This window comes from Triticum urartu, chromosome 4, assembly GCF_003073215.2.
Source record: "Triticum urartu cultivar G1812 chromosome 4, Tu2.1, whole genome shotgun sequence".
NCBI lineage: Eukaryota > Viridiplantae > Streptophyta > Magnoliopsida > Poales > Poaceae > Triticum > Triticum urartu.
Window position 1 is genome coordinate 254,363,916 of NC_053025.1, and position 14,432 is coordinate 254,378,347.

Here is a 14,432-nt window from a genome sequence, read left to right on the forward strand (position 1 = left end):
TTGCTGCCTCTCTCCCGCCTCATTTTTGGGCTGAGGTCGTCTCCACATCCACCTATCTTATCAATATACAGCCTTCCGCTGCTCTACAGGGTGGTGTTCCTTTCGAGCGACTTTTTGATCGTTCTCCCGATTATTCAATGCTTCGCTCGTTTGGTTGTGTTTGCTATGTTCTTCTTGCCCCTCGCGAACGCACCAAACTGACCGCTCAGTCTGTTGAGTGTCTTCTTAGGCTACAGTGATGAGCATAAGGGCTATCGTTGTTGGGATCCTATCGGTCGTCGGATGCGTATCTCTCGAGACATGACTTTTGATGAGTCTCGTCCCTTCTACCCACGCCCATCTTCCTCGACTTTTTCAGTGCATGATATCTCTTTCCTCACTTTTCCTGACTCACCTATCACCCTCGTCGAGCCTGTACCTCTCCGTTCCACTTCCTCTCCTTCTCCACCTCTAGTTGATTTGCAGCCACCATCCTCCCCGGTCTCCTCGCCTAGCATGTCACCGGGTTCTCCACCTTCATCTCCGGTGACTTCCTCCACGGTCTCCTCTCCCAGCATGTCACCGGATTCTACACCTTCATCTCCGGTGACTTCTTCGTCGCCACCCCCCGATTCTACCTTGACGATTCCTCCTTCTATTATTCCATCTTTTCCTCAGCATTACACTCGTCGTCCACGACCAATCGATGCCTCTGTGGATGAGTCGTCATCTTCCTCTCAGCCTACTTATGGCTTGCGTTCTCGTCCTCGTCCGCCTGTTGATCGCTTTGGATTTCCCACCGCTGGTGCTGCTGTTCTTGAGCCGACTTCTTACCGTCAGGCTGTTGTTCATCCTGAATGGCAGTTTGCGATGCCAGAGGAGATTGCTGCTCTTGAACGCACTGGTACCTGGGATCTTGTTTCTCTTCCTCCCGGAGTCCGTCCGATCACTTGTAAGTGGGTCTACAAGGTTAAGACTCGCTCCGATGGTTCTCTTGAGCGTCACAAAGCTCGTCTTGTGGCTCGTGGTTTTCAGCAGGAGCACGGTCGTGATTATGACGAGACTTTTGCTCCTGTGGCCCATATGACCACTATTCGTACACTTCTTGTCGTTGCCTCTGCACGCCACTGGTCTATATCTCAGCTTGATGTTAAGAATGCCTTTCTTAATGGTGAGCTGCGTGAGGAGGTGTACATGCAGCCACCACATGGGTATTCTGTTCCTGATGGCATGGTATGTCGTCTTCGTCGCTCTCTCTATGGCCTTAAGCAAGCCCCCCGCGCCTGGTTTGAGCGCTTTGCCTCTGTGATCACTGCTGCTGGTTTTTCAGCAAGTGCTCATGATCCAGCATTGTTTATTCACCTTTCTCCTCGTGGTCGGACTCTTCTTCTTCTCTATGTTGATGACATGATCATCACGGGGGATGACCCCGAGTATATTGCCTTTGTAAAGGCCCGTCTTAGTGAGCAGTTTCTTATGTCTGATCTTGGACCTCTTCGCTACTTTCTTGGGATTGAAGTCTCTTCTACCTCTGATGGCTTTTTTATATCCCAGGAAAAGTATATCCAAGATCTTCTTGCTCGTGCTGCTCTTACTGACGAGCGCGTTGTTGAGACTCCTATGGAGCTCAATGTTCACCTCCGTGCTACTGATGGTGATCCTCTCCCTGACCCGACGCGTTATCGTCATCTTGTTGGCAGTCTTGTCTATCTAGCTGTCACTCGTCCGGACATCTCTTATCCGGTTCATATTCTGAGTCAGTTTGTCTCTGCTCCCACCTCGGTTCACTATAGTCATCTCCTTCGTGTTCTCCGATATCTTCGAGGCACGATCTCTCACCGTCTATTCTTTCCTCGCTCCAGTTCTTTACAGCTTCAGGCCTATTCGGATGCTACGTGGGCTAGTGATCCTTCAGATCGCCGTTCACTTTCTGCTTACTGTGTTTTTCTTGGTGGTTCTCTCATTGCCTGGAAGACGAAGAAACAGCTTGCAGTTTCCCGTTCGAGTGCCGAGGCTGAGTTGCGAGCAATGGCTCTTTTGACGGCAGAGGTGACTTGGTTACGGTGGTTACTTCAGGATTTTGGTGTTTCCGTCACTACACCGACTCTGCTCTTATCTGACAGTACAGGTGCTATCAGCATTGCGCGCGATCCTGTGAAGCATGAGCTCACCAAGCATATTGGTGTTGATGCTTTCTATGTGCGCGCTGGTGTGCAGGATCAGGTTATTGCTCTTCAGTATGTGCCTTCCGAGTTACAGTTGGCGGATTTCCTGACGAAGGCCCAGACTAGAGCACAACATGGCTTTTATCTCTCCAAACTCAGTGTTGTTCATCCACCATGAGTTTGAGGGGGGGTGTTAGAGTTATAATATAAGTCATGTACCCCTTTGTATTTATCCCGTTGTATAAGGGGTTTCCTGCATATGTTCCACACCTGTACATGTATATATATCGGCCTATGGCCTCATGGGAATACAAATTGCATATTCCTAACAAGAAGCAAGTATGACTAGACTTGACTTAACTGAGACATCTACTAAAAGGTATACATGTAGGGGGTCTTTACACATCTAACTGCATAATCCCACGGTTCCAAAATCTAAGTGCTTTTACTTTTCACAGTTTTAATTCATGATTTTGACTATAATTTTTATTTAAAATATGCCTACAAATTAGTGCTCCCTCTGTTCACTATTATAAGATGTTCTAACTTTTTCTAAATCGAATGTATGTAGACATCACTCATTTCAGTCTATATCTAGTACATAGTGAAATATCTAAAACATCTTATAATAGTGAGCGGCGACATAAAACACTTTGCAAGACAAATACAACAATGTTATTCGTACATGCTCGATTCATATACTTCTTCACAAATTTTGGAATAGAGGGAGCATATATTAAGTAATCTCACCCAAATTGAATCCGCAACAAAAAATGCAGCTGGCTAAATTTCCTGCTAAACAAAATCAGCCTCCAATCATGAATGATTGTGATCTCCCGATGTCACCTACCTCTCAGGAAGTTAGACATGCACCCCAAAGCCCAAAAGACTCCTTATGAATATATCCAAGAACAATCAATTGGTGTATCTCAGTTCCAATATTGTAAATGTGCAACAAGAAACTAAAAAAGAATTCAGGAAAGGACAGAAAAGGGCTGTATAAGTAATAACCTTAGTTTTCAAGTCAATTATCACATCAGCAATGGTGCTGTTCTTAGGAAGCCTGATGCTGTGAATGACAACCTAAACAAAGAATATCTCATAAGAAAGTTCATTTCGCATCCGAGGATAAATAAACAATATCTCAAATGATTTCAGTGAAAAAACCTCCTCCTTTGTAGCATGGTGGAATGCAACTTTAAGGGTTTTAAGGAACTGCAATTCCGGCAAAGGAATATCCAATACTTCGTAATACAAGATGTCAGACGTCTGTATCATACAGTAAGTATCTTTAATGGATATGCATTCTGCATTATCGTTATGCTGAAAACATGCTCATACTGGAAAAAAAAACAAGTGAAAGGGTTAACCTGATTATAGTGGACGAGCATGTCCAATAAATGCTCCACACCCTGATATCTGATGGGTTGCGGTTTAGGCTGCTGTGAATAGCAGTTATGGGATGTAAGGCGAATTTTCGCTGGATCATCCAACCCAAGCTGGTGGGCAACTCTCTCAACAACATCATCGTATGTGTGAAGCTTTGACCTTAACGCATGAGAAAACAAATAAATAAAAATATGAGATAATGAGTTAATTGACATTTTAAATAAATAGACAAACACGTTTGGAAAATCCCTCACAATTCCAAACAAAATTCATCATCCTTTGGTTTCTCCAACGACCGAAAGTGCACAACCTGCAATAAACAGAATAGCTACTCAGACAAATATAAAATACAACACAGTAAACAAAAGCTGTCAGAGAAACTAGTCATGCCGTCCAGGTCCATACCATGTTGTGACAAATCAAATGTAAACAAGCATCAGAAAGAGAATAACTCAAGAAAAACAGGTAGAGAACAAAAGCAAGCAAAATTTCCGGGTGAACTAAGGGTGTGCTCGGTATGTGCCCAAAGTTTGCCTTACAAAAATTTGGCTACCCAAGATTTTGGTTGAGATTTTCCTTGCCCATAAGTTGGTCAACATTGTGAGCATTAATCTTGTCATGATCAGTTATGTAGATGTTGTATCATGGCATGCAAAGCTAACAATGCATGTCAGCAAGGAGCAGCAGCTAGACTCTCAAGGATAGAGAATGTACTCCCTCCGTCCCATAATATAAGAGGGAATAGCTGAAGCAGCACAAGGTTGTGGAGGAGCAACTCCACCTTGCTGCTACAACGTGTACAACACAACTGTTGAAGGGAACAGCTTCAACGTGCTGCGCTAGAGCGAACCAACCTGTGGTTGGATGGTTAGAGGGACTATGGTATCCCCCGGCCATCAGGGTTCAAGCCCTGGTGCTCGCATTTATTCCTGGATTTATTTCAGGATTTCCGGCGATGCACATTCAGTGGGAGGAGACGTTCCCGTCGACGACGAGGTGCCTACGGCGACTTCATAAATTTCAAGATGATATGCCGGCTCAGTCTTTCGGAGGTGCTCATAGGGGTATGGTGTGCGTGTATACGAGCGCTTGCGTCTGTACTGTGTTAAAAAAACGTGTTGCGCTAGATATTGCCCTAGAGGCGAATGTAGGCCTATAGGGCAGCAGGAGTTCAATCCGAAACTCCTAGGACACAAGATCTGCTCCAAGATCTTAGATAAGAACAAGTTCTATTATAGGTAGTGGATACATAGTCTGCTTACAAAGTAGAGGTGAGGACCTCTATTTATAGGTCTTTGAGAAGCCTTCACATTCTTCTACTTATAGCTGGAACACTCTAGAAAACATTATTTAGGACTCACCATTCTACTCACAGCTACTTATAACTAGAGAACTCTACCGAAAAAGGCTTTCGCCCTGCTTTATATTATAAAGCAACTGCCCAGGCCAAACATCCAATAAGGTTCAAACACACGCACACACAACAGTCTAACACGAAAGAGAATCCAAGGGTTAATGCTGAGGGCACAGCTCAACAAGCCCTGAAATCCAGAAAAAAACATGCACACGCGAGGTGCAGAGAGCAACTAGTCGGGCTCGGGGGGTGGGAGGGGGGGGCAGAGGCGCCAAGCGGAAGGCCATCGATCGAAGGTCGGCGAGGAGAGTGTTGATGACGTCCCGGTCCTGGGGGCGGCTAAGCGGCCGCCAAAGCTGCAAGTAGCCACACATTTTAAAGATAGCGTCAGTAGCACGTCGAAGAGGCACCTTCTGGATAACAAGCTTATTGCGAACGGTCCAAAGCGTCCAGGCAAGGACCCCAACGCATAATCATCTAATATGGCGGTAGTGAGGAGGCGTGCATCTCAAGCAGGTCAGGGAAGTTGGTGTTGCACCACTGGCCACCGACCGTCTCGCGAAAACACGACCATAGAAACTGGGCCGTGGAGCAAGTGAAGAAGATGTGGTTCGCATCCTCCACCGTGCCGCATAGGGGACAAATCCCGTCTCCAGGTCCATTACGCTTAAGGACCTCCACGCCGGACGGGAGGCGGCCGCGGATCCATTGCCATGGGAAGATCCTGATTTTCAGGGGCAAGCAGATGCCCCAAATCAAACTAAAGGGCTCGTGGGCCGTCGAGGGGGCGATGGCCGCGTAGAGGGATTTGATGGAGAAGCAGCCGGGGGGCTCCAGTCGCCAAGAGATAGCGTCCGGGGTGTCGGCAACGTTCATCGGGAGGAGGGCGATGTCCTGGAGGAGGGCATCCCAAGCGGCCACTTCAGGTAGGCCGAAGGGACGGCGGAAGGCGAGGCGCCCTAAGTCAATAAGGGCCACCTCGACAGAGACCCGAGGGTCGATCGCAATGGCGAAAAGCTCCGGAAATCGCGTGGTCAGGGGAAGGTCGCCAATCCACCGATCAAACCAGAACATGGTCGAGGACCCAGTACCAACCAAGATAGACGTGCCAATGCGGAGTACAGGCAGCAGCTGGATGACGGCTTGCCAAAACTGGGAGCCGCCAGAGCGCTGACAGAATGCGAGTGGCTGTCCCCGAAGGTACTTGTTCCGGATGATGGTGAGCCAAAGGCCTCCATCGCCATTAGCAATGCGCCAGAGCCAACGTGTCAGGAGTGCAATGTTCATGCGCCGAGAGGACAAAATCCCAAGACCGCCCTGGTCCTTGGGTTTGCAAATGTCGGGCCAGCTCACCATATGGTACTTCTGCTTATCACCCTCTCCAACCCAGAAGAATCTGGATTGGTACTTGGCGATTTCCTGATGATGCGTCTCATGAAGGTTGTAAAAGCTCATGAGGAACCAAAGAAGGCTGGCAAGCGAGGAGTTAAAGAAAAGAAAGACTACAAGAAGTTAAAGCGAGAACTCTAGAAACAGCAGGTAGGGTAAAGAAAAGAAAGACTACACTAGAGTAGAAGCATCTAGAAGTAGCCAAACAAATCTGACATACGATTCTATTTTTATTTTTCCTCATCTAGTGTTCCTCATCATTCTCCCCTGGTTGTTTGGAACTCGCGCTCGAGTTATCTTCATAGAGCGCTTCTTCTGGACGGTAGAGAGTCAAGTCCGCAACATTCTTGCTATCATGTGATCAACATGCTTTTGATTTCTAAAATGATTCAAGGATTGATGGTCACTATAGACAATGAACTCTTTAGGCAGCAAATAGACTTCCCAAGTTTTCAAGGCTCTGAAAACGGCATACACTTCTTGCTGATAGGTACTCCATTTCTGTCTAGCTTCGCATAACTTCTCGCTAAAGAAAGCAATGGGCTACCTTTCTTGAGATAGAAGAGCTCCAATGCCTACTCCACTTGCATCACACTCCAACTCAAAAGTCATGTTGAAATCAGGTAGCACCAAGACATGAGCTTTTGAGAGTTTTTGCTTGATCTCATTGAAACTAGACTCGCTTCTGTCCATTGGAACTTTCCCTTCTTCACCCAATCGGTAATTGGCGTGATGATAGTGTTGAAACTCTTCATAAATCGCCTATACAAAATTGCAAGGCCATGAAAACCTCTTACCTCAGAAATGGTCTTCGAAGTTGGCCATTCTCGGATTGCTTCAACCTTAAAATCATCAACACGAATATCGTCACATGTTATGAAGAATCCTAGGAAAAGAAGTTGTGTTTGTAGGAAAACAGATTTCTTCAAGTTGACATAGAGCTCATTTTTCCTTGGTACTTCTAGCACCTTCCGAATGTGATCATTCTTCCTCGTCCTTGTTATAGATCAATATGTCATCGAAATAGACCACAACAAAGTGGGATAAGAAGGGTCGAAATACTTGATTCATCAAGTGCATAAAGGTACTTGGTGCATTTGAGAGTCCAAATGGCATGACTAGCCACTCAAACAACCCTTCCTTTGTCTTGAAGGCTGTTTTCCATTCATCACCGGGTCTGATACGGATTTGATGATATCCACTTCTTAAATCTAGCTTTGTGCACACTCTTAAGCTGATCCAACATATCATCCAAACAGGGAATAGGGAAACTATACCTTACTGTGATCTTGTTAATGGCTCTACTATCCGTACACATGCGCCAAGACCCATCTTTCTTTGGCGCGAGCAGGGCTAGTACAGCACATGGGCTAATACTTCCTCGAATGTGTCCCTTTTGTAGCGATTCCTCCACTTTCTCCTTCAATATATTATGCTCTTTTGGACTTATTTCGACAGTGTAGAAGATTAGGAAGACTTGCTCCCAGAATTAAGTCAATTCTATGTTGAATTCCTCTCATCGGTGGCAGGCCTTGTGGCCCTCCAAGTATGTTCTGAAATTCAGCCAATAAACCACGTACCTTTGCTGGAATTTCAACAGTCAGGTGCTCTTCTCCTTTTACAACAAGTGCAGCACATAAATCTGTCTCCTTCAAGTCTTCCATAAACTCATGAGAGGTATGGGAGATAGTTAACATAGTTTTCCCCTCCACCTTAGAGGTATTACCTTCAGTTTTGTTTGGTAGAATAATGAAAGAGTAACAATTTTCCTTGCCCTTGTGTGTAGTACCACATCAAATTGCCAAGGTCTCCCAAGAATATGGTTGGCGTCCATATCAACCACGTCACACAACACATTTGAGCAATAATGCTTGCCCAAAGAAAGTGGCAAGTTGCATTGTTCGGTGATCCTCATATTCACTCCTTTCTTGATCCGTCCAATAATGTAGGGATTTGGATGATCACAGGTTTCAAGCATTAAATGGTTCACCAACTTCTGGGAGATAAAATTCTTCTGATGAATCTCCTTCATTGGTAGCAGGGGGGACACCCTTTATTATCATCTCAACCAGCTGGTCAAATCTCCGATTAAGATCTTCACACATCTCTTAGATTTGTTGCTCTGCAGCATCCATCCTCTTCTCCGGTTGCTCCATTGCTTGCTGCAGCTCGCTTTCAAAGAGAACAGCAAGAACTAGTATGGATTAACGGGGCTCTAATACCACCTGAAGCAGCACAAGGTTGTGGAGGAGCAACTCTACCTTGCTGCTACAATGTGTACAACACAACTGTTGAAGGAACAGCTTCAATGTGCTACGCTAGATATCGAATAGTGGTTTACCCCCTCTCCCACCCGGCGTCGAAAGCGGGTGTCTGACTCCTTTTGAAGTGATTGCTAAAAGTAGACGTGAGGACCTCTATTTATAGGGCTTTGGGAAGCCTTCACATTCTTCTACTTATAGCTGGAACACTGTAGAAAACATTATTTAGGATTCACCATTTTACTCACAGCTACTTATAACTAGAGAACTCTAGAAACAGCAGGTAGAGTAAAGAAAAGAAAGACTACACTAGAGTATAAGCAGCCAAACAAATCTCTACATAATAATAAAGGGGCTACTGCTTCTAGCGGTACGTCACGAAATTTGCCCCCGAAGTTGCCACGAATTACCCACTATGCCACCCATAAGTCAAAAAAAATGTTTTCTTTTCTTTTTACAAGTCGCTGCACCGAACAAGGTTTATTAGCCAGCGGCCCACAAATCTGCTACTAGCATGCAAGCGGTCCAATGGCTAGGGTGCGACCCTTCCACCCGATAGACCTGGGTTCGATCCCAGGTGAGTGCACTTTTTTGTTTAATTTTTTTATCGAGCATATTCAAATACTTTTTAAAACATTCGTATCTTTTTAATCCTAACTCGAAATCTAGCATATTATATTTGAAATTTTCTCAGAAAAATGTGTAGATTCCAATTATGCTATCATCTTGCATGTTAATCATTTCTAAAATTTGATTTAGGATGCAATCTTAATTAATACTTTCTTTATATAGGGTATTTTGAAAATGACTATTATATATCTTCCTATACCATTTAAATTGGCACAAACGCTATTATTAGCATCAAAGGGGATGTTTATTCCAATCAGCTACCATATGCTAAAGGTTACAACAAGCAAGGTTGTCAGAATCGCGATTCTGTTATACGATTCTATGACTTTACGATTCAAACTAACCCCTATGACTCTACGATTTTAGTTCTTAGAAGCTACGTTTCTACGATTCTGATAGTGAAGATTCTATGATTTGCGATCCTACCATCGAAGCTCCGATCCGATTCAAAATCACGATTCTGACAACCTTGACAACAAGTATACAATTATCCTCTCTATTTCGCACAATGCACAATAACCGACCCAGATACGATGATTTACACTAAACTACTAATATGTTTGCAACACTAAACTACTAATATGTTTGCAACTAAATTAAATCTTGACTTAGATTACAATTACAAACGCATACATCAGCAAGAAAAAATAATGCTCGTATGCACAAGTTATCGTTGAATACTAAAATGTATTCTCTATTTTTATCCTAATGCAATATTTGTTGGGAATCACTATGGAGGAACAACAACAAAGGCTATTTGTTGGGAATCACTATGGAGGAACAACAACAAAGGCGTAAAAAGATAACTGCGACTAGGTAGATATTTTGGTTATCTAATAAATTAAAAACACCTTGAGTACAGTAAAAATCATTCCAACTTTATGTTTTTGCACAACACCACTTATCTTGTTGTTTGTCATGCAACATCGTGAAAGATTTCAAGGAATTTGTTGATGCCATCGGCTGTGTGTATGAGTAGTCATTTTTTCTCCCGGTGCAACGCACGGGCGCATGTTTGCTAGTCTGACATGCGATTTTATTTTTATATTTCCTCATCTAGTGTTCTTCATCAATAGCTGTCACCAGTAAAAAGCAGTCTTATTTGATTTTGAGCTACAGAGAGACAGCAGTAGTACCTGGACAGTAGTAAAAGCTTGCACTGAGCTGTCCCAGCTAGCTGTTAGGAAAGGTACCATAGCCGGTTTGTATAGTCCTATAAAACGACAATTATCCTGCTTCTAATACTAAGCTTGTAGCACTTGAGATATCGAATAAAGTTTCCTACTAGTAGTAGCTCTTTGTCTACGTGCGTGTGAAGCACATCCCTTTAGAGCTCAAGTCCTGTTAGAGCTAGAGCTAGTGGTTCTAAAAATTGGTATCAGAGCCAGGTTTATTAGCTTGAGTGAGGTATGGATAAAGGAGCTATTGTTTCCCTTCAATACCCTATGCTCACACAGAGCAACTACTTGGCATGGTCAATCAAGATGAAGGTGTCCATGTGTGCCCAAAGGGTTTGGGATGCTGTCGAGCCAAAAGATCCTAAAGTGCCCACGGATGAGAAGGGTCAAATGGCATTGGCTGCCATTACCAAGGGATACAAGGGGCATGCTCTTCCTGGTGGCCAAAAAGGAGACAACCAAGGCGATTTGGGAGGCCATGAAGATACTGCACATCTGAGCACGTGGACTCTCAAGACAGAATTTGAGTGGTTGCGCGTGAAGGAGTCGGAGTCGGTTAACGATTTTGCTGCCCAGTTGATGACCATCATCAACAAGATCAGGGCACTCAGCGAGAAGTTCGAGGAGACTTCTGCAATCAAGAAGTTCCTTCGCGCCATCACCAACAAGTTTCTCCAAATTGCTTCGACTATTGGACGATTTGGTGACCTTAAAACCATGACGGTGGAAGAGATTATTGGACGATTGAAGGCACATGAGGAGTGTCTAGGAGAAATCGGTGATGCTCGCGAGGAGCACTTGCTGCTGACCCGCACTGAGCGGGAGTCCATGTTCAACAGGAATGAAGGAGGCCAAAGCTCAGGCAAGAAAAACCGCAAGTTCAATGAGGCAAAGGTTCGTTCCTACAATTCTGATGACTATGGGTTGACTATTTTTATTTGAATTATTGTTGCATTAGAGTATTTATCTTTCCATTGCTTAAGATTGTGCTATTTATCTTTAATTGTTTTGAGTAGTATGGGTACAGAAAAAAAACTGGCAATGGACATTTGGTGCCTGCAGTTGGATGGCCTCCACCCCTATCCCTGTCCGCAGACGTTTTGGTGATCTGCGTTGGAGTTGCCCTAAGACTGGCGAAATCTGATCCACTGCAGATCTGCACATCACCATCACTTGTATCCACCAGAACTCAACCAAACTCAGCGCAGCCAATGCCCTTGGCCAACAGATCAGAGGTAATACTCCCTCTGTCCCAAAATAACTGCCTCAAGCTTAGTACAACTTTGTACTAGAATTAGTACAAAGTTGAGACACTTATTTTGGGACGGAGAGAGTAGCATCATGGTCTCATCTTCTTTCCCTTGAAAAATATCAAGTCATATTATGTCAAAATGCCGCCAGGCGTCACGGCTGATCAGGATCAGCGTTTAGATATGGAATTAGGAGGATAAAGTAGACGGGAGATAGATTGCGATTATTCTTCCATACCAAAAAAATTATGTGCCCTATCAACCACATCTAAACAAATATCATCTCTAAGTAGATATCTTATCTCAAGTTGGCCTAAGGCCAGTTACGGGATAACTTTCTCATATAGAAATAACTTCCTGGCTAAGAATATTTGACGGAATTCTATAAATAGAGTAGAAACAGCTAGGGCTGGCTGGATTAAGAAGTTGGCATGCCATATGAGTATTTTCTTGATGAAAGCAAGTACAGAAGATTAGAATGCCAACATCACTTTTCCCTTCAGGTGTTGCATCAACAAAAGATCGTCTAAAGCAGTCGTGTGACTCTTGTCACAGCACCACCAGCTCGCCAACTGTGTGTCCCTGCAGCTATTACCTGGAGGGGCATCGGTTTGAGAGAGACACAGCAGAATTACCATTGCCCTCGCCTCCCTCTAATCCTGCAAGCATCTCCTCTCGCATGGTTTTTTTTGGGGGGGTGGGTACGACTAACCATAGTTACCGGATTCACTAACAAGCCGCTGAACACGGATCTAGATCGATCGATTCAGATCGGAATTCGAGATCGCTCCGGTTACAATTCGCTCCCCAATTCGTTGAAGGGAAGGAACCCACGGTGCGCCAGCCACCCAGCAATGCATGTTTGGAGAAGTGTGGCAGAACAGGGCAGGGCGGCAGCTGGTATATGGTTAGGGTTGGGCTGAGCGTGCCTGTGCTTGAGAGGATAAGAGAGAGGAAAAGGACCCTGGCCTGCACAAGAAGAAAATGGTGGCAAAGGGAGCTGAGGACCAAGGACAAAGGGTGAGAGGAAGAGAATGTTGGCCTGCATAGAAGTGGCGACGCTGTAAAAGGTAGGGGATGGGAAGAACTCGAGGGGAATTTTAGTGACATACTGCCCTAGCTGTTCACTTGATGAGCTTTGGCCCATTAGACAAGCGGTGAGCAAGTGCTTGTTGTCTCTCAGTTTCTCTTTTTTTTTGTACATATTTGTACAAGCTTGAATCTTTTGTGACAAACATGTTCAGCGAATTCCAATGTTTCAATTCACTAACCCAATTTCCAATTCGCAAATCCGAGAAGTATACCCCCAGCGAATCCGATTCGTATGAGGTAGCGAATCACGAATTGCGAATCAGGCAACTATGGCCCTAACAATACCCTCCGACTAGCCTCAAGTGGGCAGTGCTGCATGATCTTACTCCCTTCGCTTACATTTACTATGGAAATTTCATTGGCCCAGCGACGCCTTCACGTCACAGATTTCTCTTCCACCACCACCACCCTTTGCTTCTTTCTACACATCCCTTCCCTTCCTACCAAGGGACATAAGCAACTCCAGTAATGCATAGGCACCCTGGCAATCACATTGATTGGTCTCGCCAGGACACCATGACAGCAAATGGTCTAAATTGCCAATATATATATATAGCGACCTTAAACAAGTTCTGTGGCAAGCTATTATAGACACAGTTTTACCTATTGTTCAATTACACATTGTTCAAGAACTTTTATGGCATATAGTGATCCCCGTCCCAAAGGAACTTAACAGTGGTATTACTACCTCCTTTCCGGTTTGTAAGGCCCGCCTGATATACAATTCGTATTACATTGGTCGAATTGTTGATCTATAGGGATAGGCGTGAGCCTTATAAACCGGGAGGGAGTATTATATCTTAGTCAAAGTGAAGAGAAAAAGAAAGCTGCAAGTAACTCGAAAGCTTTCCTGGGAATGACCAACATAGCATAATAGCATATAAAACAGAAAAATGAGTTGAGCATATTATGCTATACCTGCCTATTATGAACATACTCCAAAAACAAAGGGACGTCAGGATAGCGCACTTGAGTACCACTGTCTGCTTTAGGTGACTTTTGGAAACAGACTATGTCCCCATCTTCAAGCTAGCAATATTGTGAAATTTGGGGAATTAATAAGTAAGCAGTTTAATTCGAGTTCTGCATTTCTCAAATCGAAGAAACACTGTTGACAAACCTGACTAGCACGGAAAGTAAGCTTCTTGTCAATATGTTCGCACATTACATTTGGCTCAAACTTAATTTCCTGCATTAAAAATTGAACCGACTCAAGTACAATCGTCATGTAAGGTTATCACCATTTAATTTGATAAACCTCAAAATGACTATTGTAAGTAAAGCAGAGAAAACTTTAAGCTTTGACATCTTGACTTTGAATGTATAAATGTATCAAATCGTCGATTTAACACTTGCCTCATATAGCTCGATCTCTTCATCCGGGGTAAACCCAGCCATTTCAGTTAGTTTTCTCAAAATATCTGAAGGTTTCCCCAAGGCCTTTACAAAGAACCGCCCCACAAAACTACACCGGTTGAAGAATGTAACATGTAAGCATAAGGAAATTTACAGTTATATATATGAAAGGATGGTGAAGAGGGCAATTCAAAGAGAATTTACCAAAGCACTTCTTTTTCGGGATTGTACAGTTTGAAGAAAAGAAGAATATCTTCCTTGCTCTTCTCGGGAGGAGGAAGAGGCTGCAAATCCTACATCAGTAATCAGATGTAATTAAGCAACCTGAATCCTGTCCAAGACATACTCTAAAATAAATAACATACAGAAAAGGAAGCGAGCAACTCCAG

General features: G+C 44.0%; 1 protein-coding gene across 11 annotated transcripts in view; it reads right to left on the reverse strand.

Moving 5' to 3' along the window:
• The window catches only part of LOC125551417 (ubiquitin C-terminal hydrolase 12-like), a 44,677-nt gene that overhangs the window by 7,666 nt on the left and 22,579 nt on the right, over window positions 1-14,432 (reverse strand). For all 11 annotated transcript variants that reach the window (XM_048714667.1, XM_048714666.1, XM_048714658.1 and 8 more), the window contains 8 exons: window positions 14,248-14,336; window positions 14,044-14,152; window positions 13,808-13,876; window positions 13,606-13,716; window positions 3,788-3,843; window positions 3,515-3,692; window positions 3,312-3,413; window positions 3,156-3,227 (listed from right to left, as the gene is read on the reverse strand). In XM_048714667.1, the coding sequence (XP_048570624.1) occupies window positions 3,156-3,227; window positions 3,312-3,413; window positions 3,515-3,692; window positions 3,788-3,843; window positions 13,606-13,716; window positions 13,808-13,876; window positions 14,044-14,152; window positions 14,248-14,336 (786 nt within the window). The remainder of the gene's footprint in view (window positions 1-3,155; window positions 3,228-3,311; window positions 3,414-3,514; window positions 3,693-3,787; window positions 3,844-13,605; window positions 13,717-13,807; window positions 13,877-14,043; window positions 14,153-14,247; window positions 14,337-14,432) is intronic.